The 23,511-nt window shown below is 50.9% G+C and overlaps 9 protein-coding genes and 1 non-coding gene across 10 annotated transcripts; 4 read left to right on the top strand and 6 right to left on the bottom strand.

The window, feature by feature from the left end:
• Positions 1-1,003: 1,003 nt before the first annotated feature.
• Positions 1,004-1,435, bottom strand: PV08_11388 (uncharacterized protein; the record flags this gene model as incomplete). The annotated part of the gene is made up of 1 exon (XM_016385696.1): positions 1,004-1,435. The coding sequence occupies one exon, from the start codon at positions 1,433-1,435 to the stop codon at positions 1,004-1,006; it is 432 nt and encodes a 143-aa protein (XP_016230640.1).
• Positions 1,436-2,878: 1,443 nt separating this feature from the next.
• PV08_11387 (isoleucine-tRNA ligase) lies at positions 2,879-6,136 on the bottom strand (the record flags this gene model as incomplete). The annotated part of the gene is made up of 1 exon (XM_016385695.1): positions 2,879-6,136. One exon carries the CDS (start codon positions 6,134-6,136, stop codon positions 2,879-2,881), a length of 3,258 nt encoding a protein of 1,085 aa, XP_016230639.1.
• Positions 6,137-6,649: 513 nt separating this feature from the next.
• On the bottom strand, positions 6,650-9,556 carry PV08_11386 (uncharacterized protein; the record flags this gene model as incomplete). Its single annotated transcript, XM_016385694.1, has 1 exon — positions 6,650-9,556. The coding sequence occupies one exon, from the start codon at positions 9,554-9,556 to the stop codon at positions 6,650-6,652; it is 2,907 nt and encodes a 968-aa protein (XP_016230638.1).
• A 562-nt stretch (positions 9,557-10,118) lies between these two features.
• On the top strand, positions 10,119-13,288 carry PV08_11385 (uncharacterized protein; the record flags this gene model as incomplete). Its single annotated transcript, XM_016385693.1, has 2 exons — positions 10,119-10,425; positions 10,479-13,288. The coding sequence occupies 2 exons, from the start codon at positions 10,119-10,121 to the stop codon at positions 13,286-13,288; spliced, it is 3,117 nt and encodes a 1,038-aa protein (XP_016230637.1).
• Positions 13,289-13,689: 401 nt separating this feature from the next.
• On the bottom strand, positions 13,690-13,772 carry PV08_11384. Its single transcript has one exon. It is a non-coding gene; the product is annotated as a tRNA-Arg (tRNA).
• Positions 13,773-14,007: 235 nt separating this feature from the next.
• On the top strand, positions 14,008-15,471 carry PV08_11383 (serine-tRNA ligase; the record flags this gene model as incomplete). The annotated part of the gene is made up of 1 exon (XM_016385692.1): positions 14,008-15,471. One exon carries the CDS (start codon positions 14,008-14,010, stop codon positions 15,469-15,471), a length of 1,464 nt encoding a protein of 487 aa, XP_016230636.1.
• A 362-nt stretch (positions 15,472-15,833) lies between these two features.
• Positions 15,834-16,403, top strand: PV08_11382 (uncharacterized protein; the record flags this gene model as incomplete). The annotated part of the gene is made up of 1 exon (XM_016385691.1): positions 15,834-16,403. One exon carries the CDS (start codon positions 15,834-15,836, stop codon positions 16,401-16,403), a length of 570 nt encoding a protein of 189 aa, XP_016230635.1.
• Positions 16,404-17,139: 736 nt separating this feature from the next.
• Positions 17,140-18,345, bottom strand: PV08_11381 (uncharacterized protein; the record flags this gene model as incomplete). Its single annotated transcript, XM_016385690.1, has 1 exon — positions 17,140-18,345. One exon carries the CDS (start codon positions 18,343-18,345, stop codon positions 17,140-17,142), a length of 1,206 nt encoding a protein of 401 aa, XP_016230634.1.
• A 561-nt stretch (positions 18,346-18,906) lies between these two features.
• On the top strand, positions 18,907-20,826 carry PV08_11380 (uncharacterized protein; the record flags this gene model as incomplete). Its single annotated transcript, XM_016385689.1, has 1 exon — positions 18,907-20,826. One exon carries the CDS (start codon positions 18,907-18,909, stop codon positions 20,824-20,826), a length of 1,920 nt encoding a protein of 639 aa, XP_016230633.1.
• A 1,177-nt stretch (positions 20,827-22,003) lies between these two features.
• PV08_11379 (uncharacterized protein) lies at positions 22,004-23,317 on the bottom strand (the record flags this gene model as incomplete). Its single annotated transcript, XM_016385688.1, has 1 exon — positions 22,004-23,317. The coding sequence occupies one exon, from the start codon at positions 23,315-23,317 to the stop codon at positions 22,004-22,006; it is 1,314 nt and encodes a 437-aa protein (XP_016230632.1).
• Between the last annotated feature and the right edge of the window lie 194 nt (positions 23,318-23,511).

Genomic DNA, 23,511 nt, shown 5'->3' with positions numbered 1-23,511 from the left:
GTCTGTCGATGGAGGCATTTCGATCCCGGCGAACAAGGCAGGTTCACAGGTCGATGAAGCATAGCAGATCGGAGCAGATTAAATACAATCAGCCTGAATCTTGAACCGGTCGGCATCGCTTACAGTATGGGTCAATGAGTCGAGTTTGACTTATGCACTCGAGCCGTCGTGGCTGGGATGACAGCAATCTCGCTGTTGCTGAAGCCACGTTGGATGCCCTGCGGGAAAAAGAGTAGGATGGACAAAGTGAATTACCGACAACCGTCAGAGCTTGCTCAAATGATTGTCAATTCGACTGCGCTTGCCTCCTCTTTTTTACATATAACAACCCAGCATCAATCATGCCATATCAGAGACGAGATATTAAAATGAACATGTTGCTTCCTGTAACAAATCTTGCTTTGGTACATGCGTTGGCTTTAACGCTGCTCCTTTTGGGGTTGTCCCTGTCCCTCCGCCTCGGATTGTACGGAGGATTCTCGTGACACACGACCCACTCGGGGAGAGACGCAGTCATCAACTCGAGGCAAGCTAAGAATGGCCATTGAACGATCACTGTAGCTTTCTTCACTGTACCTGTGTATAGGTACTTCGGGACGAGCCCAGGAACAATACATCAGGAAGCTAATTCCATGAATCAATTCATAAACGGCCGTCACTTAGCAGGTACCTAACTTAGGTTTACAACCTGAGGCCTGGACAAATGCTCTGGGGTACACTGTCTTGAGTGTCTCACATCTCCAGCACCCAAATCCATCGTCCATTAACCATATACTGTCCGTGTCTCTATTAAAGCATACTTGATCGGCTGCCAGTCCCATTCGAGGCCTTTGATAGATATTTTTGTATTGGATCGTTACAATGTTAACTTCAGTTTGTCTTGAATTGTCCGACCGTCCGTCTGGTATCTCTGTTCGTGTCTTCGTGTGTGTGGGTGTGTGTCTGTCTTGTGTCTGTAGCTGTGTGTATCATGCGCGATCCAAAGTGGCTATTTTGTTTTTTTTCACTTTAACAATTCCGTCGTCGTGTGTCCGCGTTGACTGGCGGCGGCTTCAGGGCTGTTGGCGTCAACTGCCGTCGTTCCAACAGGAGGCTTGCCCGACTTCGCGGCGAGTCTCTGGTCCTCTTCGCTCATCTTCTCAAAGCCCTTTTCTTGCATGTTCTTGTTCCGCAGGAGGGTGCCGGTCGCTGCCTCCAGGGATCCCGCGACGCCGTGGGCCATGCCCTTGAGGTCGCCCACGATCTTGGAGGAAGGTTTGGCGTGTGCGTCGGTGCTGGGGTCGGTCGACTGGAAGGTCGTCGTGTTGTCAGATGCGTCGTAGTGCGTCGGGTTCTTCGTGAGGTGCTGGTGCGAGGGTGCGGATGGGTCGACTGCTTTTGCGTGCGTCGCCGGGTGGTTGGGCGTGTGCCCGTGGGTGTGACCGTGAGAAGACATGGGTTGTTGGACGCAGGTGGTTTAGAGTTTGTCGTGGTTTAGAATGGAACTGTATTGGGCTTGAGGTTCGTACTCCGTAGGCGAGTGAGGTCGAGACAATAAACAACTCAGGTACAAGTTTCAGGCGAGGTTGGTTCGGATCAGACAGGATGAGGAAGGGAGGGAGTTTGAAGATAAGAGTGTCAGAGAGAGGGTAATGTCGACTTCGTCTTGGGTCTTTTAGTTGTTCTAGGTTGAAGATCTGTTCGAGGTTCAATGGGGAGCAACTGGCAGTTCACACAACGCAGCGAACAGCAAACGCTGGACGCGCTCTCGTTCATTCAAATCCATCTCGCGCTCTCAGAACTGAATGACGTATGTATGACGTTGCATAGCTAGACAAATCCATCCGGTAAAGTATCGAGCCATAGCCGCTGTTTTCGCTAGTAAGGGCACTGATATGCTCCGACGTAGTCATCCATAATTTCAATGTCGAGCATGATCCCAAGTTTGTACGCTTATAAGCACGAATGAGCGAACCAATGGTACTTGTACACTTTTTCAGTGAAACTTGAAGCCTTTGATGGGAGATTCGGGGAATCGATAGATCGCTGTGAGAGAAAGAGAGATGCCCTGCTATTGAAAACGGGTTTGAGAAAGGTTCTGAACCCCCTACCCGGCACATCACGATAAAATATATTCGAGCTGCACGAACGCGTTTAAAGCAACATTCAAAAGAACACCAACGGCTCTTCTCAACTCTTTCAAAATGCCGACGATATCAGGCCGTGCTAGGCCCATCGAAAAGTTTGCGGCAGCCACAGCAAAGTGCTCAGTTGAAGTAAGTCAACCAGTTCATGCCTCGTGGGATGCTCCTTGCCTCCACTCGCAGACCGAGTGGTAGCTGGGACTCGTTGCGTTAGAATTGCTTCAACGACAGTCACCAAGGCGCGGACGATCAACCAGGCGTCTAGCCGGAGCTCGAGGTTCCCCTGGTGTTTTGATTTTATCAGCAGGACGAGGATCGCTGCTCACAAGGAGACTATTCAGCTAACGGAAACCATACTTTCAGGCCACGGCATATGGAAAGTGCATACTTGCAGACTACCAATCAACACACCAAGATATGTGTGCAAAGGAATTCATGCATCTGAAGGACTGTTATTTGGTACGTGAATCTTTTCTTCATGTCATGTTCCTCGTCTACTGCATAGAGCACCGTCTCTCACGCTTGACGAGATCGAGCATGCTAGAGAGCTTCGTCACTTTTTAATCCTCATCGAGCCTTCTTCTAGTTCTTTGTCACTGATAGTTTCCCACAGAAACATGCAAAGAAGTCATGATATCTTGCAGGCATTTCTGACCTGGTTGTTTGTCATCTATTCCTGTCTTTCGAAACCATACCGCTTTTTCTCATTTCATCCATCCTCGAGAAATCTGTCCGGCACCAACCTAGTAATTACCTCACAACTTTAGCAATCGCAGCAAGAAGGTGGCTTTCTGAACTTCTTGGATCTCTTCGGCGATGATGTTGTCCTGAACTTCGTTCGGTATCTGCCCGTCAATTTCCGTAACGACATGTTTGTCTACAGGTCGTCTCAGCGCCTTCTCAATAAAGCCGCTTTGCTGTTCAAAGACTTCCTCGATTCCAACCTTGTCGGGATCTGCTTGCACCTTGTACTCCATCTTCACGTCGTCGGTGGGCTTAAGATTGGCTTTCTTTCGTAGCTGTTGTATACGATTGATGATCTCCCGAGCAACACCTTCTTGTGCCAGTTCAGGATAGAGGGCTGCGTCTAGAATTGTCAGCACATCGTTATCTGTGTTCGTTTCCTGGTGTCGGGATGCATCGTCTTCTTTCAGTGCTCTTCGGATCACCAGATCACCCTCGACTAATTCGATGCCAGCGACTGTGAGTTTTCCTGAGGACAAGTACTCCTTGCATTCGCTGCTGGTCACGTCTGGGAGCGCCTTCTTCACCTTCTGCACGTCCTTCTTCAACTTCTTTCCAAGAACAGGCCAGTCCGCAGTCACGCTGTATTGCACATTGTACTTCTCCTCATCTGACGACAATACTAGATCTCGCACGTTCAGTTCCTCGGTGATATATCCTTCGAGTGACTTGACGTCGTCGAGATACTGCTGGTCCTTGTGGATGACAACGAGTGTCTTGAGGGGTGTCTTCAATCCCATGGATCGGCGTTCTCGTGATTGCCGGGCAAGCTCAATAACTTTCTGCATGCGACCCACCCGCCGTTCGACAACTTCATTGAAGAGCTCCTCGCGGACTTCGGGGAATGATAAGAAATGAACGCTTCGCATGTCTTCGCTGTACAATGACTTGGGAATGTAGGGAAGGAGCTTAGAATAGATAAGGTCGGCAATGAATGGAGTAAAAGGCGCCAGCCCTCTTACTAGAGTGAACAAAACGTCGAACAACGTGTTGAGAGCGTGAAGAGTATCGTCCAATCCGAGCTCACCCTTCAGACGCTTGCGATTGAATCGGATGTACCAGTTTGTAGTCTCATCAATCAAATTGAGCAATCCGGGAACGACCGTGTAGAGCCGATAGGCAGCCATCTCCTCGTTGATGTACTTGAGTAGACTCTGGCAGCTTGCAAGAATCCACTTATCCATTACATTGGTGTTCGTCTTCTCTGCTGCAGGATCGAACACGTAGTCAATGTCCTCCACCTTCTTGAGGAGTTCGACCTGTCCTTCGAAGAATTTGTAGCTGTTCCAGAAGGGTAGTAATACTCTGGAGACGATTTCCTTGACACCGGTCTCTTTAAACCTCAATGGCTCTGCTCGGACGACGGGAGAATTGATCATGTACAAACGGAGAGCATCTGCGCCATACTTGTCGATGACCGTAGTTGGGTCTGGATAGTTCTTCAGACGTTTGGACATTTTTTTGCCGTCCTCGGCTAGGACGATGCCGTTGACAACGCAATTCTTGAAAGGCAGCATTTTCTTCAGATGGACACCCAGAATGACCAAAGTATAGAACCATCCTCGAGTCTGATCGAGACCCTCCGCGATGAAGTCGCCAGGGAAAGTCTTTTCGAAGCGTTCGGAATTCTCGAAAGGATAATGAGATGAAGCGTAGGGCATGCTTCCAGACTCAAACCAGCAGTCGAATACCTCCTCCACCCGCTTCAGGACACCATTACCCTTCTGGCTTGGGATGGTGATCTCATCGACAGTGTCTCGGTGCAGGTCGGTAATCTCCCCAGGATAGCCGCTCAAGCTTTTCAGCTCCTCAACACTCCCAATGGCAATGACTTCAGAGTAGTCCTCGTTGGCCCACAGCGGAATGGGTGTTCCCCAATATCGATTTCGGGAAATATTCCAATCGCGAGCGTTCTTGATCCATTCCGCAAAGCGTTTCTCTTTGACAAAATTCGGGACCCAGTGCGACTTGGCAATCCCATCAAGCATATCTGGAATGATGCTGGGAACCTTCTCGTTTCCAGCGATATTAACGAACCACCCCGAAATTGCGCGATAGATCAAAGGGGTGTCTGAGCGCCAACAAAAGGGATACTGATGGGTCAGTTGGCTTTCTCGGACGAGTCTGCCTGAAGTCTTCAAGTGTTTGATGATATGTTTGTCGGCTTCTTTTACATGCTGACCCACAAAATCCGTGATTTCAGCCGTGAAACGGCCGGTATCATCTACGGGATTCGGGGGCAGCTTGTGGTGACTGACGATGCCATTCTCAAAAGCAACCCTGAAATCGTCTTCACCGAAAGCGGGGGCCTGGTGCACAATCCCAGTGCCATCGTCGTCTGTCACGTACTCTGCGAGGACGACTCTGAAAGCGCTGTCTCTGAAATCTTCGTGGAAATAATTGAAAGGGGGCAAATAGCGTTTCCCCTTCAGTTCGGGAGCCTTGATCTTTTCCAGGATGGTAAACTTGGCCTTCTTCGGATCCTTGTACAGTGTTCGAAGTAGCTTTTCGAGCATAATGTACTGTTTGCCAGATTCATTGTCCAAGAACTTGATATATTCAAACTTTGGATTGACAGCCAGTGCAAGATTGGATGGTAAGGTCCAGGGGGTGGTCGTCCACGCTAGGAAACTGGTGTTTGGGTCTTCTTCGAGCGGGAACGCGATCACAACAGCGGGATCCTGAGCTTCTTTATAGTTTGATTGTGCTTCATGCTGGCTTAGGGGTGTGCTCAGCGCGGTAGAAAAAGGCATTACTCGGTAGCTGCGATATACCTGTCCTTGGTCGTACAGCTGTTTGAACACCCACCATACAGACTCCATGAAAGTGGCGTTCATGGTCTTGTAATCATTGTCGAAGTCAATCCATCGTCCCAACCGGTCAATGGTCTCCCTCCACTCAGTGGCATATCTCATCACAATAGCCTTGCACTCCGCATTGTATTTTGCAATACCCATCTCTTTCACGGCAGCTGGCCCAGAGATGTTGAATTTCTTATCAATCTCATACTCAATGGGCAGCCCATGAGTGTCCCAACCGAATCTTCGTTCAACATAGTAGCCCTTCATGGACCAATATCTTGGTATGATGTCCTTTATGGTCGAAGCCAGCAAATGGCCATAGTGAGGGAGACCGGTCGCAAACGGCGGTCCATCGTAGAAAGTGTACGGCTTGTTGCCTTGTGACAGGCGCAGTTGTGTCTGGAAGGCGTCGATTTCTCTCCAGCGCTTGAGCGTGGCAGCTTCTTCTGCCGCAAAATCGACCGCCATGGTTGTATGTAGCAGTCACCCTTGCTGGTGACAGGAATTTTGTGCTCAAACATGAGTCAGGAAGGCAATGCTGCAGAGGATCTCCGAAATCTTGGCGGGCACGTGGTGTCAGTTTCCGATTGGCCAGGGACACCCAAGGCTGTGGCAGCCTCGTCGGAGTACAACACCAATACTCCGTACCTGAGGTACTTAGTAATGTTGATCTTTTGCCGCCTCATGTACTCGTACGTGGCTCGTTGGAGAGACCGCGGTGACAGCGGTGACAGCGGTGACAGTTCGAGGAACGACGAAGTCTTTGCCACTACGTCACGGTGTATTGATAATGCAAGAAGTCCGTCATTGAACGTAGGGATGATGCTGGACGCAGCAATAGGATCCCACAGCATTCCGCTCGCTGACCACATTCTTGGAAGACGACATGATCATCGAAGGTGACTGGTAGAAGTCAATGGCCGCCTGTGAAGGGTTCATTATACAGCAAGCACAGGGTATCACGATAGCTTTTGTTAACTTTTAATCAACATCCTCCTCCTCGTCTTCAGTCACTTCGCTACCAGCCTCATTTCCCTCCTCATCCTCGTCTTCCGAGACCTCCTGTCCCAATTCCTTGAGCTTCTGTTTATCCGTCAATCTCTTCGCCTCTAGATCACCAAAAACAACCAGAAGATCGTCAAGCTCGGTTTGTACGTCCTTTCGTGCAGCTTTCTCCTTGTCAACCTCGTCAACAAGAAGTCGAGCACGTTGTTCAGCATCTTCAAGTCGACTCTCTGCACGCTTGAGGCGTTCTTCAAGGTCTTTCTTCTTACTACTATACTCATCGTGTGCAGTCTGAAGATCCTGGGCATGCTCGTCCTGGCTCTTTTTCAGCCGTTTCTCTAGCTCTGCAATGGAGGCCTTCAAGTCGCGGATTTCTGCTGCTTCCCTCTGGAGAGCTTGCTGTGCTTTTGAGTCTGAGTCATTGATCTCACGTCGGTGCTGCTCTATCAGAGCAGATCGGTCTCTGGCGGCTTCTTGCTCCAGCAGTTTTAGACGCTGCTCAAACTTCTGAACTTCGGCTTGATGCTGCTTTCTGGTAGTCTCAACCATGCTGACATGTTCGGTGCGGCGTCGATGTATTTCATCTTCGTGGGTCTTCACGAGAAGACTTCTTTCTTTCGCAGCTTCTTGCTGCAATTTACTCAGTTCGTCTTCGTGATTGTCTTGGAGACTCTGGTTGATTTGCCTGATCCTAGAGACTTCAACGCTTAAAGACTCACGGGTCCTGCGGTGATCGAGTTCTTCCTGCTCTAATCTCCTCTTTAGCTGCAATAATTCGGTGTTGGCCGTCTCCAAAGCCTGCTTCTGTTCTTGGACCTCGGCCCTCAAGCTATCGACAAGGTCTCTCGAGACTCCTTTCTGGACCCCGTTGCTCACGATCGAGACCTCAAAATTCGGATCCCTATCAATAGCTCGCAAAAATCGGCTAAAGTTGTCTTTCAAGAAGTCGATAAAAGTCTTGTCGAAGAAGATATCGGGTAGGCTGCCGCTTCCACTCTGAGGCAGAACCTCAAAATCGCGGATGAAGACATTTTCCCGGAGTTTTGTCAACCGGTTCACATACGTTTCTCGCCCAAGACTGGACATCAACAATGCATGAAGCCTCGTCCGAGGCACAGGAGAATCCTTTGTGGAGAACTCGTAGATAATACCAAGCAGAAAAGCGCAAAGTCCTGCCACAAGAGGCATGGAGCTGTTGGCAATCTTCACAGCGGCAGCGAGACCGTGGACGTTACTAGCCTCTCCAAGTAGGTCATTGACTGCTTCCGGATCCTCAAAAAGCCACACTGACAGCAACATCAAATAGCCGAGCAACGCACGCTCGTCCTCAACGTGCTGCACCCCAGCCACCACGTTGCTTGTAATACTCTGAATAAACGTGACAACCTCTTCACCATTGTCAGCATCGCCTTCTGTGACTGTCAATGCAAGTTCTTTGGTCTCCGCATTGTCGTAAAGAAGATGGAGGAACAAGACAGCAGCAAACCATTGTTGGTAAGGATCAGAAGTGCTACGAGTTCCAGGCGGCTCCAGCAAAACCGTGAGCATATTAGGGACGGTATCGTCCCCACTTTTATGGCCTTCAATGGCTCTGCGCAGAACGTGGGCTTTAATACCCCCATGATTCTCTACAAAAGCCTTGAGACAGGATGTCGCTGCCAATCTCACGTCGAATAAAGCGAGCGGTGCTGGCTCTAATGCTAGTTCGAGGAGGGATTCAATGACATTGTGATCCTGATAGACTGGCGTAGGGTCTTTAGAAGGCTTTTCGGAGGCAGCTTGAGAGACGTGTCCATTCGATGTGGAATTCAGCTGCTTGATCTGGACAGGAAGATCGCCGAATCGCTCTTGGAGGCCGGAATTTCCTCGAATGATATCTCCACAAGCTTGTAGGGCTTTTGCGCGGATCCCGCTGCTGAAATCTGGATGAAAAGCAAAGCGCAGAACAATTGGGAGGACTCCCGCCTGCCAAAATGATTGTTGGTTCAAGGCAGTTCCTTGGGAGCCAGATGCTAGAAATAATTGTACGACGCCAAGTAAACCCCATACATTCATGTCTCGCTGAGGCTTCATCCACGCAGAAATTGCCTCCGCGGAGTCTTCCTGCTCCAAAGCCGCAAGGAATTGTTTCTTGATCTGAAGGATACCTCCAATTTCTCTGAAATAAGATTGGTTTGAGGTGTTGAGGTTCAAAAGATTTGCAAGTAGGGACAAACAATCTTGAACGGTGGTACTACCGTGGGAGAGGCCACCGTCGCCTTCAATGAGTGCAAAGATACGATCAAAAGCGTTCTCAAACGCCACAACCTTTTGCAACTCGGCTGATGTTGGCGTGAGGGCCACAAGCAGTACCAAGGCTTCATTTCGCACAGCCTCTCGACGGTCATCGAGCACGTTGGTAATCCTGGAAACACCCAACGGCGCCGCAAAGATTGCTTCTTGAGTTCTCTGCGGCCGTGCAGTGGAGATATGTGAGAGGATCTGTAGGACGTAGAGCCGCAGGTAGAACTCGCCTGATTCCAGAAGATCTAGCAACGCCGTTACGTTGTCTTGATGTTGTGTAAACTCGTCAGCCAGCCATAGCGTTATCTCTTCTGAAGCCTCTGGTGATTTCTCATCTGGCTCGAATAGCATCAAAAGGGTCTCCAACACCACTTTGATTGTATCGGAATCGTCTCCATCTCTTCGGAGGCCTGCGATGAGGTCCCGGAGTGCTCCAGATGCAACAGAGGCAGGATAGAGTTTTGCGAAGCTTCGCAATCCCAGTATGGCAGCTCGGCGATCTTCTAGTAGCGTTGCACTCGATAGTCGGTTACTTAAGGTCTGGATGGTATCGGTAGCAGTCTGCCGTGCAGGTGCCTGGGCTTCCAGTATTCGCATCATCTTGAAGGAGGTTTCAGCGTCGCTGTGTTGGCTGTCATCGTGGAGCAATTAATGTGCGCATATTTGTAGTATTGTAGTAGACCTCTGGAGTCCGTTACAACTTTGTCGTAGTGAAAGTGTTTGACGCAGCATCCATTAGTCTCGAAAGTGTCCTGTTGCAGTTACTGGAGCACTTATGCTAGATCGCGTTGTGGTACAGCCTTGCCCCAGCGCACGTGATTATACGAGGCTGTGGCACTGAGACTCGGTCTTTGCTCCATCCGCCAAGCCTGCGCCTACTCGAAGTTCTTGGGTCGAGAACGCGCAGATTTCAAGGCGTCTTCTCGAAGTCAACATCTACCACCCTCGTCACCCTTCAAGCCAGGATGCGTCTCTGCATATAGCTGCTTCATCCGGAACCCGCAGCTAGATACTTTTCCTGCCCATAGCAGCGTTGTTCATCTGGAGTTGGGACGCAACTATTCTCTTCGGGCGACTTGCGCTCCTCAACGTTGTTCTTAATCTCGCTCTCGTCAAGGGATTCTTCATACTTTTAGGTTCATCGTACTAGCCCTAGCCCATCATGGGTGTCCCGGCTCTTTTCAGATGGCTTACCAAGAAATATCCTAAAATCATTACGCCTGTTATCGAGGAATTGCCTTACGAAATTGATGGCGTGCAGTATCCCGTGGACACCACGAAGCCCAATCCCAATGGCGAGGAGATGCACAATTTGTACCTCGATTTCAATGGTATTGTTCATCCCTGTTCTCACCCAGAGAACAAGCCACCCCCGGCCAATGAAAGTGAAATGATGCTGGAAATCTTCAAATACACTGATCGAGTGGTGAACATGGTCCGTCCCAGGAGATTGCTCATGATCGCGATAGGTATCTTTGCCCAAGTTCCTCCCAAATAACTGCAAACACTGACACCGATGTAGATGGAGTTGCCCCTCGTGCGAAAATGAACCAACAACGTGCTCGTCGTTTCAGGTCAGCGCGCGATGCAAAAGAGGCGGATGAAAAGAAAGCAGAATTTCAGACACTGCTTCGTCAACAAAAGCAGGATAGGGACGAAGACAGCGAGTCAACGGTCGAAGAAGTAATCAAGAAAACATGGGATAGTAATGTCATCACACCTGGCACGCCTTTCATGTTCATTCTTGCGCAATCTATTCGCTACTGGGTCCAATGGAAGCTCAACACTGATCCTGCCTGGGCTGAATTGAAGATTATAATTTCAGATGCCAGTGTACCAGGTGAGGGTGAACACAAGATCATGCAGTTCATACGTTCTCAGCGCTCTGATCCCGAGTATGATCCCAATACTCGACACGTCATGTATGGACTTGATGCAGACTTGATCATGCTCGGGCTTGCCACGCATGAACCACACTTTCGTGTCCTTCGAGAAGATGTCAACGTCAGAGATGCCAAAGCAAAGACCTGCAAGCTTTGCGGCCAGCAGGGCCATTATGCCGAGAACTGCAGAGGTAATGCAAAGGCCAAGTCTGGCGATTTTGACGAAAAGGGCACCACCGAGGAACTGAAGCCTTTCGTCTGGTTGAATGTCCCTATCTTGCGTGAGTACTTGGCTGCGGAGATGTTCGTACCCGGCCAATCTTTCCGTTTCGACCTTGAACGCGCTCTTGACGACTGGGTCTTCATGTGTTTTTTCGTTGGCAACGACTTCCTACCTCATCTGCCCAGCTTGGATATTCATGAAGATGGTATCGACAAATTGATTGCTATCTGGAGAGATAACATTCCAGTTATGGGCGGTTACTTGACTTGTGATGGAAGCGTGGACCTTGCTCGAGCCCAGATCATTTTGCAAGGACTGGCGAAACAGGAAGATGCCATCTTTAAACGCAGGAAGGAGATGGAAGATAGGCGAGAGCGCAATCAACGACGCCGAGACCAGGAGAACCAGGCTCGAGAAGCCCGGGAGGCTGCGCGGAACCCCAAGAGACGGCGGAGTTCGCCTGATTATAGTCTAGGTGGTCGCGTCCCTGCTCGAGTCGATGCACGTGTCCCTACTGGACCGATTGATGCTATCGAAGCCACAAATTATCCTATGCTGGACTACAATGCAATCGTCAACAGAAACACCGTGGACAAGACACAGACGTCGAACAAAAGTGCAGCAGCAGTTCTCAAAGAACAAATGCTGGCTAAGAAGGCGGCCGGCACTCCCACCAAGGATGGTAGTGTTGGGGCCAGTAACGGTGTCGGGACTGCTGACACAACGCCTACGTCTGCATTAGGAAAACGCAAAGCGGAGTTGATAGATGCTGAGTCCGAGGACAGTGGTACTCCTGGGCGAAATACGCCCGTGGAAAAGCCTCAAAGCAGTGCTGATCCCAACGATCCTCCCCCGGATACCGTGAGACTTTGGGAGCCTGGCTACGCGGAGCGTTATTACGAGCAGAAGTTTCATGTTTCACCAGACGATTTTGAGTTCCGACACAAAGTCGCTAGATCCTACGTTGAAGGCTTGTGTTGGGTGCTCCTGTACTACTTCCAGGGCTGCCCATCATGGACATGGTATTATCCCTATCATTATGCACCTTTTGCGGCCGACTTTGTGGACATTGACGAGATGACTGTCAAATTTGACAAGGGAAAGCCTTTCAAGCCATACGAGCAACTCATGGGCGTCTTGCCCGCGTCCTCAAACCACGCAATCCCGAAGGCTTTTCATCCACTGATGACTGATGAAGATTCTGACATTGTTGATTTCTATCCAGAAGAGTTCGACCTCGACTTGAATGGCAAAAAGCAGTCTTGGAAAGCTATCGTGCTCCTGCCTTTCATTGACGAGCAGCGACTTCTCAACGCCATGGCCACCAAATATCCTCTCCTGACAGAGGACGAGCGTGTCAGGAACGAACTTGGAAAGGAAGCTTTGATCATCTCCCACAGAAATCCTCTCTACGAAGATTTGGCTCTCCAATTCTATTCCAAAAAGGCCAAGGATGGTAAGAATGGCGTCAAACTTTCCATGAGGAAGGGGAAATTAGCTGGCACCGTGATGAAAAATGATGATTTCTTACCACACATGGATTTGATCGGTCCAGAAGAAGACATCAAGCTTGAACCTGTGGTAGACGACGATCATTCATTAATGGTTCACTACTCTGCGCCTCCTGCTACTCATGTGCACAAGTCCATGTTGTTCCCAGGGGTCGTGTTGCCTCCTCCGGTGCTCGACAAAAGTGATCTTGCCATCTTGAGATCCAAGGCTAGAAACTCCGGCCGCGATTTTGGAGGCGCACCACTTTACGACAATTCTAGACGCGACCCACAGGATCACCAAAACAGAGGAGGTCGGATCAACTATGCTGTAGACCGGCCTTATCCTGGTTCGAACCAAGGAGGTAATGGCAGTGACAACCCGTTTGCTGCCTTGCTTGATCCTCGGTATGCACCACAAGGACGTGGAGGCCCTCCTCCGCCTCCGCCTCCCTATCAAAACGGCTATCAAAACGGGTATGATCGATACCAAGCTCCTGCCAACAGCTACGGTGGCTACGGCGGCGGACAAGGTGGCTACAACAACTACCAGAATCCAGCTCATGGTGGCCAGGGCCAATACAACTCTGGAAACCAAGGCCAAAGTCAGAATCAATATGATAATAGACGATACCAGCAGAACGGAGGACGCTCAGCCAGTGACGGCTACTATCAATCTCAAGGGCAAAGTCAACGAGGAGGAGGTAATTACAATCAGGGGTATGGTCGGAGATGATGTCCATACGCGATGATGGCTTGTATCATAACGGAATAGCAGCAGGATGGCAGATGTTGTGTGTAGATTAGCCATCACTTTTCACAGAGGAAGCAGGCAGTATGAGCACTGCGTTCCTGCGGACTGGGTGCGATGGCGAAAATTGTAAAAAAAAGGATTTTGTGGATGTTCATCTAGTGATTCAACCCTGCTGTTCTTGCTCTTCTCGCTCTTCTTTCCCTCGTGCTTTGCATGCTTCGTCACTAACTGTATATCTCCTCACATGTAAGGAAATTTCGTGCGCAATAACGCACACGCCACTCTAATTCCTTCTGCATGCATACTAAGTAGTCCCTACCTCCACAGAAAGCCAATCCCCCGGAAAGGTAGAGACAAAAACAAAAACAAAAACGAAACCAGATCGATGGTGATGGGACTCGAACCCACAGTCTTTGCCAGGCTCTGTGCACCGGAAAGCAACGCCTTACCATTAGGCCACACCACCAGCTTACGTCAGCATTCTGCAGCTGCAAGCTGCTGCAAATGTGTGTGCAATTTGTGGTCCAAATCAGACCAATTTTCTTTGAAAAATGCTTATAATGGACAATTTTCAAACGCGGTCTCCTCACGCTAGTGCTAGTGGTTGTGCTCGTGCGGAGACAACTTTTCCCTCGTCTCGTGTTTCGTGCTTTCCGCAAAGGAAGTTTATCCAGTCAAACGGGTGCTAGGTCAACAAAGCAATGTCCAGGCGAGTGCACAATCCTAGGGCCTTCTTGCTTCGGTGCCGGAGAAGCTACGCCACATCTGTTGATCCCCCAAGAGCAACAACCGCCCCTAAGCAGCGCCCTCAATTAAGTCAGATCCGAGACAATGTCGAGCTCTACGAACACAATGTACTGGTGCGGAACTACCGCAGCCACAAGGGTGTGCCCCGACAGGTCGTAGAGAATATGTCACGGATGAAGGAGCTTGACCGACGGATGAACGAGCCAAGGCGGAAGCTAAAAGACCTACAGAAGACATTGAATGCTACCAAGGGAGACAAGTCTGATCTCGTCGCGCAGATGAAGGTGGTCAAACAAGAAATAGCAGAGCTGGAAGATGAACATGGCGACCTGACCGTTGCAACCGACACTGTGGCCTTGTCTTTGCCCAATCTGACCTCCGGGGAGACGCCGCTTGACGATGAACCGAAGCTGCGGAACTATATCAACTACGATCCAAAAAATCCTCCGACCTACAGCAGTTCAGCGGACCATTCTATCATCGGAGACAAACTCAAGCTACTCGACTTCAATTCAGCGTCTATGGCCTCCGGGTGGGGGTTCTATTATCTTTTGAACGAGGCAGCCTTGCTGGAGCAGGCCCTGATTCAGTACGCTCTGGCAACTGCGAGGAAGCACGGCTGGTCTGCTGTTGCTCCCCCTTCTCTCGTATACTCACACATGGCGACATCTTGCGGATTCCAGCCACGAGACCAAAATGATGAGCAGCAAATATGGCAGGTGGCACAATCCGAAAGAGATGCTGGAAAGCCTACGCGCAGCTTAGCTGCGACAGCAGAAATTCCTTTGGCAGCCATGTATGCAGGGAAGCTGGTTCGGGAAGAAGACCTCCCCATCAAACTTGTTGGGTCAAGCCGGTGTTTTCGTGCAGAAGCCGGTGCACGTGGAGTGGATACAAGAGGCCTCTATCGCGTGCATGAGTTTACCAAGGTGGAAATGTTTGCCTGGACCAACTGTCCAGCTGCCGGGAACGAGGTGCTAGACGAGAATGTGTGGACGAGAGACTCCAGCAAGACCTTTTACGAGATGGTTGACATTCAGACCGAGATTTTGTCTTCACTGGGCCTTCCATGCCGAGTTCTAGAGATGCCCTCTTCGGACCTAGGTGCCAGTGCGTTCCGCAAGATCGATATTGAAGCCATGTTCCCGTCACGAAAAAATCGGGACAACGGTTGGGGCGAGGTCACCTCTGTATCAATCTGTACTGATTACCAGAGCCGGAGGTTGGACACCCGGATCCAAGAGGCGACCGGATCAAGAAAGAAGTTTCCTCATACAGTGAATGGCACTGCATTGGCCGTCCCGAGAGTCCTTGCTGCCATTCTTGAAAATGGATGGCGCGAGCGGGAAGGGTGCGTCGTGATCCCTGAAGTTCTGCGAGGCTATATGGGTGGCATGGAACGTATTGGACCATGCTGAGAATCTATAGATCTTCACTCCTCCACTGATTATCTGCGTGTGGAATACCTTTTAGTTTCTTGTATTTGTTAAGGAGGGCACGTACAGAAGTTTCTTCAATGTTGCTCCGTGGATCTCCGATGCATCAAGCCTTGAAGCGCGTCGGCGTCATTCCCGGCAGCCGTTTATGTGGTCGGTCGTCATACAGACAGACCAAGCTGACATATCCAGGCCGAACGAAGATACACTGTGAAACTGGACTGAAAAATGCCGCCAGCCACATATATTTAAATGGCCATATTCGCACATTTAAGGGCATTGCGGGAGAATTCTCTATTCCTTCCAAGAATTAGGCCGCGACCCTATCTCCTTCTTTCCTCGCCATGACTCCTTCAAGTGCATCACCGTCTGGGATGCTAGGGAATATTGCCGAGATCTGCATAGTCACGCCCGACATCTACAGAACGATCGACGGGCTGACGATGCTTGGAATCGGCCCGTTTCAGATTTTCGAGTTCAACTCCGCCACTGTACCACGGCAACAGCACTACGGCAGACGGGGCACGGATTTGTTCCGAATCAAAGCGGCGTTTGCAAAGCAGAACTCGCTGGTGGTCGAGCTCATGCAACCCCTGGCCGGCGGGAGTGAGAAGTCTCTGATGCAGAAGTTCCTCGACGACAACGGCGGGAGAGAAGGCGTTCAGCACATTGCCTGGGACATGGGAGGGATTCCAATGGCGGAGAGACTTGCGAAGATGAGAGAACGGGGCTTCGAGCCGGCCATGCAAGGGTGGTGGCAGGGCAGAAAGGGCCAGTGTCACTTCTGTTTCTTCGACACCTTGGAAAAGGGCGCCGGCACCGTCTTTGAAACCATCGACTTCAGTGAAGACTGGGAAGATCCCGAATGCGAGTGGTACCCTCGGCAGTCTGTCCCGGAGGACAAGATGAAATAGTGCTTAGTATATGTAGGCGCCTAGGCAAGAGTGTCCTTCGTGGCTCGACGGTAATTCTCGCCTGCGACTGACCATAAGGTTCTATTGTGGTAGATTGAGAACAAGAGTGCCGCTTTGTCAAACTTGGCACTAGATAGTAGTAACACGAGGAAGGTGGATGTCCAGCAGGGGATCTGTAGTTTCTTCGAAATGTCCGTCCGGCGGAAAAGAGGGGTGGCCCAGCAGACTGTACCGTCTTGAAAGTTCAGTGGTATCTTGATTATATGCCTTGCTCGACTTGGTGTTGGCAAGGCTGAGGGATCAGGGGCGGGCGGATCCGAGTTAACGCAAATGCAAGTCAATCTCTTGCGGTACTTGCTCCAATCTTAGCGCCATGGGCACATCGAAACCTAACGGATGCAGGTCAGGACTGTTGCAGCAATCCCCTCGAAGTGATGGAGATTGCCCAGCAAAGGCTGAATCCGACGTCTGGTACCTGTTACGGGCAGCAATATTACTAGCTCAACCGATGGAATCGTGCCGGTGTAATTTCGACCATTCGTCAATGGTGCCGCCCGCCTTCGGATCCTCACGTGTGAATGAAGAGAGAAAAGAGACTTCGATGTTGCGGTTGGAAAGCCAATATTAACATTCTTGGTATCTACCAACACCTGGCATGAGAAATGCGGTGACATGACGCTGAAGTAACAAAAAGAAAATCTTGCAGGTGGAGCAGGGAATGTTCGTCTCTCAAACATCAGCCAAAGACTTTCAGGAAGGCCCACAGGCCGGCACTGCTCAATAACGGTATCGTCAAGTTGTCGTCCCATCCCCATAAATCTACCAACTCCGAGAGACTCGCGATGATGCCGGTACACACACTCATAACGGCCAATGCAGCATTGCCAACAATGACACCCTGGCTGGGTTGCCAGCCAAGGAGTTCCTTAACCCCATTCGGGAGAGATAGTCGGTCTTTGAACATAAAACCCTCAACAGGATCGTCAGGAAAGGGACCTGTTCGGGGAGCGAGGTAACCCCAGAAGAAAACGGCGACGATAGCGCCAGTAAGAAATGCAGCGAGGGAGCCTGCCAGAGACTTTCCTCGGCGAAGGCGGATCGTATAACGTCCATACAAGCGACCGATTGTGCTTGCGGCTGTGTCGCACCAGGACAATAGTAATATCGATACAACCCCAATGTCTTTTGGCGAAAACTTCAACGCGACATAGGCTCCAAAAAGATACCAGATGACGCCATTGTAGCCGTCAACCTCAGCCTCTCGCATCAAAGCACCCAGAACTCTTATATAAAATCGATTGAAGCGTTCGGAATGATGTCTCAGGACATCTGTTGGTGCAATGATTGCCAAGGCACCAAGCAGCCAGGGCGTGATCGAGGTCGTTTGAATGCCGGTGACGTAAAACCTTAGAGTGAAAAATCCTATCGAGACATGAAGAAGTTTTCTAGGGATTTCGTGCTTGTGTATAAGGTTTCGGTAATGTCGGTGTAGTGGGATCAAACCTAACGGAGATGGTGATCTGGAAAACTCTCGCCAGGATTTCTTGACCCGATCGTACGGTGAGAGGTGTCCATTGGGCTGTGGAACTGGGATTGTTCCGTTTGTCAAGGGTTCTGATTTTTTGACTGGGGTTTTGGTAGGAAGACCGCTCATGCGCCTCTTCTTGGAACCGGTACTTGATGCCCCGTTCATATGGACTGCAGCTGACAGGATTGGGCTTCTCGACCTCGTCCTCGCGCGTTTCTCGACACTGGAATCCGAACCCGAGCCATCTTTTTCTTCGTGGATCGGTTCTGGCTGCGGGGATCTCTGTCGCTGGGCTTTGGCTGCAGACCGCGTGACCGGCGCGAAATAGGAGTCCTGACGGTCGGAGGCTTCGGATGGAGTGGGCGAAGGCGAGATGACCCTAGGAGTCGCCGGAATGGGATACTGGTAAGACATCGGGAGGGTTCCAGGGCGACCGAGCGAAGAAAATGGAGGGGTCAAGAGATAGGGCGGATTCGGATTCGTACTGAGAGCGTTCAGCACCGGATCGCGTCAAGGAGAGCAAAGCCTCGTCAAGAAAATTATTGTAGCGACATTGCGAAGGATGGTCGCATGTATCCTTGCCTGATAACCGTGAGTCGGTTCAAGAGAAGAATGACCTCAGTTTAAAGACGAAAATGACGCATGAAGACAGGCCCAGGCAGGTGTGGGAGCGGAAGAAGATATGTCACTTGTGCCTTGGATAAAAGAAGTTGACATGATGGCACATGCAAGGGTCTCGTACAGTATGAGTACAGTAATCTCTGCCTGACCTCGCTTATCGGTGCCGGCACCGGATTAAAGTGGCCCCGTTTGATGGCTTATTGTGGAAACAAGATACGGCTGCTTTTTCATCCGCCCTCTTTTCAGGGTCCGATGTTTAGCCGGTAACTTTTTTGGCCTGCGCCCGCATTCTCTCGTAGAGTTGCGTAGAGGGAGCGACGGAAATTTGCGATTCATTGCACTTTTACCAAAAACATGGCGCCCGACAGAGGGCAAAAGTCGTCAAAGTCTCGAGCGTGGGACTCACTCGAACCTGCAATCTCACCATGGATCCTCGATGCGCTGTCTTCCATGAACTTTTCCCGCATGACTCCAGTACAGGCGTCGACGATTCCTTTGTTCATGGCCCATAAAGACGTGGTCGTGGAAGCAGTCACAGGCAGTGGAAAGACGTTGGCGTTTCTTATACCGGCGGTGGAAAAGTTGTTGAGACTAGAGGAGCCTATCAAGAAACATCACGTCGGAGCGATAATCATTTCACCTACGAGAGAATTGGCATCGCAGATTTACAATGTCCTATTGTCATTGCTGGACTTTCACCCTGCTTCAGCGGCCACGCGCAGGGCATTGGATGCGCCAGACGAATCTGTTCCAGAAACCGCACAAGAAGCAGCATCTGCGTCGACATTGAAAATCGTCCCGCAGTTACTATTGGGCGGTGCCACTACTCCGGCGCAGGATCTCAGCACATTCCTGAAGACATCGCCAAATGTGTTAGTGTCGACCCCGGGCCGACTGTTGGAGATACTCTCCTCGCCGTACGTCCACTGTCCGCAGTCCTCCTTCGAGATGCTGGTGCTAGACGAGGCTGATCGACTGCTCGATCTCGGCTTCAAAGACGATCTGACAAAGATCCTGAACCTGCTTCCCAAACAACGACGGACAGGTTTGTTCAGTGCGAGTGTGAGCGAGGCTGTTGACCAGATCATACGTGTCGGCTTGCGGAACCCGGTCAAGATCGCTGTCAAAGTCAAAGGCGCGAATGGTGTCGAGGACAAGCGCACCCCTGCAAGTCTGCGGATGACCTACGCTGTCACACCGGCTTCACACAAGTTTCCAGCGTTGGTCACTCTGCTCAGGGGCTTGGACACACTACCGTTGCGCACTATAGTGTATCTCTCGACCTGTGCAGCCGTGGACTACTTCCAAGCTCTCCTACCGGCCATCCTGCCATCTGAGACGATCCTGGTGCCTTTACACGGCAAGCATCCGGCCAACGTCCGGCAGAAGAACTTCATCCAGTTTACGAACTCGGTGTCTCCAGCAATTCTACTGACCACAGACGTCGCAGCAAGAGGACTTGACATTCCATCCGTCGACTTGGTCGTACAGATTGATCCTCCTTCGGACCCCAAAGCCTTTCTCCATCGCTGTGGACGGGCAGGCCGAGCGGGAAGAAAGGGTCTGAGTGTGGTGTTCCTCCTACCGGGCCGGGAGGAGGACTATGTGTCGTTCCTGAGCGTCCGGCAAACGCCAATCGAACCGCTCACGGACCCAAATATCTCCGTCACTGAAGACGAGTGCCGAGCCGTCGAAGAGAAGTTTCGAAAGGCCGTGCTAAAGGACCGGGGCTTGCACGAGAAGGCGCAGAAGGCATTCGTGAGCTGGGTACGAAGCTACTCCAAGCACCAGGCGTCGTCGATCTTTCGAGTCGCCGACATCGACTGGACAGACCACGCGTCCGCGTGGGGCCTGCTGAAGATGCCCAAGATGCCCGAACTCAAGACCTGGGATCGAAGCAGCTACCGCCCGCCCGCCGTCGACTGGGACACGTACGCGTACAAGGACAAACAGCGAGAGAAGCAACGGAAGCAAGCTCTCCGGGAAGGCCCACCGAAGGGAGAAGACGTATCTGAGAGGAAGAAGGAGAAGAACCTCAACGACAAAAAGCGAAGCAGTACCGTGGCGTGGTCGGAGAAGATTGAACGCAAAGCGACCAAGGAAGTCAAGCGGTCCAAGAAGGCCGCCCGACGAGAACACGACAGGATTGCAAAACTGACAGACGCCGAGAGGGAGAAAGAAGCAGAGACGGCAAGATTGGTCCGGCAGATTCGCCAGAACCACGCCACTGCGACCGCGAAAGATATACATGATACTTTTGAAGGCTTTGATTGAGACCGGGGGAGAAGCACAAGTGGAAGAAGAATGTCCACGTCGAACAATGAGCGTGTGAGGCCACAGACAGCAGTCGGCGTGGAGAAATAATGCTGTTCTCTGGAGCAGTATGCTCTACTCAGGGACAACATGAATGGAAACCAAAATGTCATTCTCGACCTCATGACAATAAAATTGCACTCTTGGATTTTCCCCCCCCTCTCTCTCTATCTCTCCCTCCCTCTCTCTGCCACTGAAAGCAAAAACGCAACACCCGCCCAGGCGAAGGAGTTTCTACAAACTACCCCTGACTGCCCGTGCAGTGGATCTGGACTCCGGACTCCGGAATCCGGACTCGCGGTATGGAAGAGCAGTAAAGAACATAAATGATACCTCGAACATTAACCTCTAACGGGAGCAGGTACTAAGTATCGTTATCACCACCACGATCCACCCACCACGTTGTCTTCATGAAACCCGTCCCCTGCTTTCGTTCATCTCTTCTCGTCTCTTCCTCCCTCCCATCACCCAAAATCCTGCTCACGTCGAGAGATTACCCCCCCATTGCTACCTGCAGCGTAGCCATTGCATGGCACTGTTCATTCGTCACTCCGCCCGCCACCCCGCCTATTCAACAAGAACAACAACAAAGAACAAAAGCGCCTTCAAGAATTACCATTGCCCAGATCGTGTATGTGCCCAGCGAGATATGTACCCAGTGGTGACATACTGACCATGCCCCATTATCCCGTGTGATTTCCTTCTACACTTGGAGACAGCTAAGTGGCGGAAAAGATTCAACCAAACCCAAGGTCAGTGGTCTGTCGGGCATAGAATTGAAAAACAACCAAATCTCTATCTCCATTGCCTTCTCCTCGTGTTTCACAAAACGTGAACATCTTGTCTGCCCGGTCAAGCTCGTATGAGCCTTCTGCGGCATGAACCTAGGGTTTCGTGCATGCTCTCTTGGCCGAGCAACGACCTAGTAGGTATTTTGCATGCACCACACCACGAAAGTATGGCTAAGCCGAGAATCGCCTGTCTTAATGGCACAGTTTTGGTACCTGCCGTACTTTATGCTGGCCGGTCTGGAGACTCCTTGGAGGGGGACGTGATTTAATACGCCGCAATATTGGCAAGAACCCCGTAAAGTCTTTCGATGAATAGCCGAGAGGCAAAAGAAATCTGCAGCCATATCTCATACCCAAGTCGTGCTTTCTTGTTGCTGACCGTGTTTTTGACCCGGAGTCTTCCGTTTTGATTTTCCAGAACCTTGGTTATCCTTGCTCTTAGCCTGGCTCTGACTAGCCATAATTGCATCCCCATCAGCATCCGCACCATCGTCTTCGGCATCCTCATCTTCCTGCTCGCCAGCAGTCTGCTCAGCTTCTTCATCGGGATCTCCGTCCACAGTCCCACCATATCTTTCATGCCACAGCCGTGCTTCGTCAAGCTCATTTATATCTGCTGGTTTTGAACGCAACCATCGCATTCTTGGACCGCTCTTGGCTCGCTCCGATACACGGAAGCCATATATTTTGGGCTCGTAGATCTTCCCTTTACCTAGTCCAGGGGCAAGATTGCCGGTGGCGATTCCATTGATGCTCGCTGGCTGAGGTGGGAGGCTCGGTGGAGCATTTACCAGCGCCTGTTTATCATCCTTGGTAGTTGTGACGCCCGGAATCGTAGGCGGTTGTGGCAAGGTCAGACTTGAGCTTCTGCTGGCGGTCATACCTGCACGAGCGACATTCGCTTCGCTGGGGCTGAGCGTGCTTTCTACGTCATCATTGCCTTGATGTGTCGAATCTCGTGCTCGTTGTCTCTTAGGTGGAGCAATGTCGAGATCAGGGTAGGACATCAAGAACAAGTACGGAAATGTCGTTCCAAAGAACGCTCCATCAACCGCCTGAAACCGAGAATTTGGTGGCGTGTATGCGTCCTGACAGCTCGGACAAAAAAGTTTCACCGTTTGTTGGCCTGGAGTATCTGTCAATCCAATGGGGAGGACCTTGGCACCAGCACAATATACTCGCGGACAGAAGCCAAAGTGAGTTAATTCGTACTTCTCCATCATTTGCTGGATCCCCGGCCTCGAGGTGATGTACCGGGCGTGTATGAGACCGTAGAGTAATTCTGCAGATGATTCAATCACGGAAGTATCCGATGATGACCGTCCGTGCTTTCTGCTTCCTGCCGACATGCCTGCTTGTCGCCTCGCGCCACCGTTCGCGGCGGGATCGTCAAGTTCGTCACCAAGCAGCCCATCATCCTCTTCTTCCTCTTCTTCCTCCTCCTCCTCATCGGACAATGCGGACGAATTTGTATCCGAAGGTTCGACATCAAGAATCATTTCCAGAGCATCTTTGTACATTGGTACTTGAGCTTGAAGGCCAGTCAGGTTGAAGTCGTCCTCAATAAAGTCCTCGCTGACTTCGGCAAAGTATTCGTGTCCCACGAGGCTGCAAAATTGGCCTATCCAGCTGTCTGGACTCTGCGAGGATGACTGCGACATGTCCGAGATTGTCGCCGAAGAACTTGTAAACTGTTGGTAGTAGAGAGATTCCGAGTACTCGGTGTCGATTTCGAGCCTGTCCAGGCCGGCGGCCAGGGCGGAGGCTTGTTCTGCAGACAGATTGATAGGGCGTTCTGCTGCGCGGCGTGGAGGCGCAGTGGTTTCTAGGCAGTGATGTCGTCGTGAGGAACTGG

The sequence above is a fragment of the Exophiala spinifera genome, assembly GCF_000836115.1.
Source record: "Exophiala spinifera strain CBS 89968 unplaced genomic scaffold supercont1.9, whole genome shotgun sequence".
Classification (NCBI taxonomy): domain Eukaryota; kingdom Fungi; phylum Ascomycota; class Eurotiomycetes; order Chaetothyriales; family Herpotrichiellaceae; genus Exophiala; species Exophiala spinifera.
The sequence above is the reverse complement of the archived record's forward strand: the minus strand, read 5'-3'. Positions and strand labels throughout refer to the sequence as shown.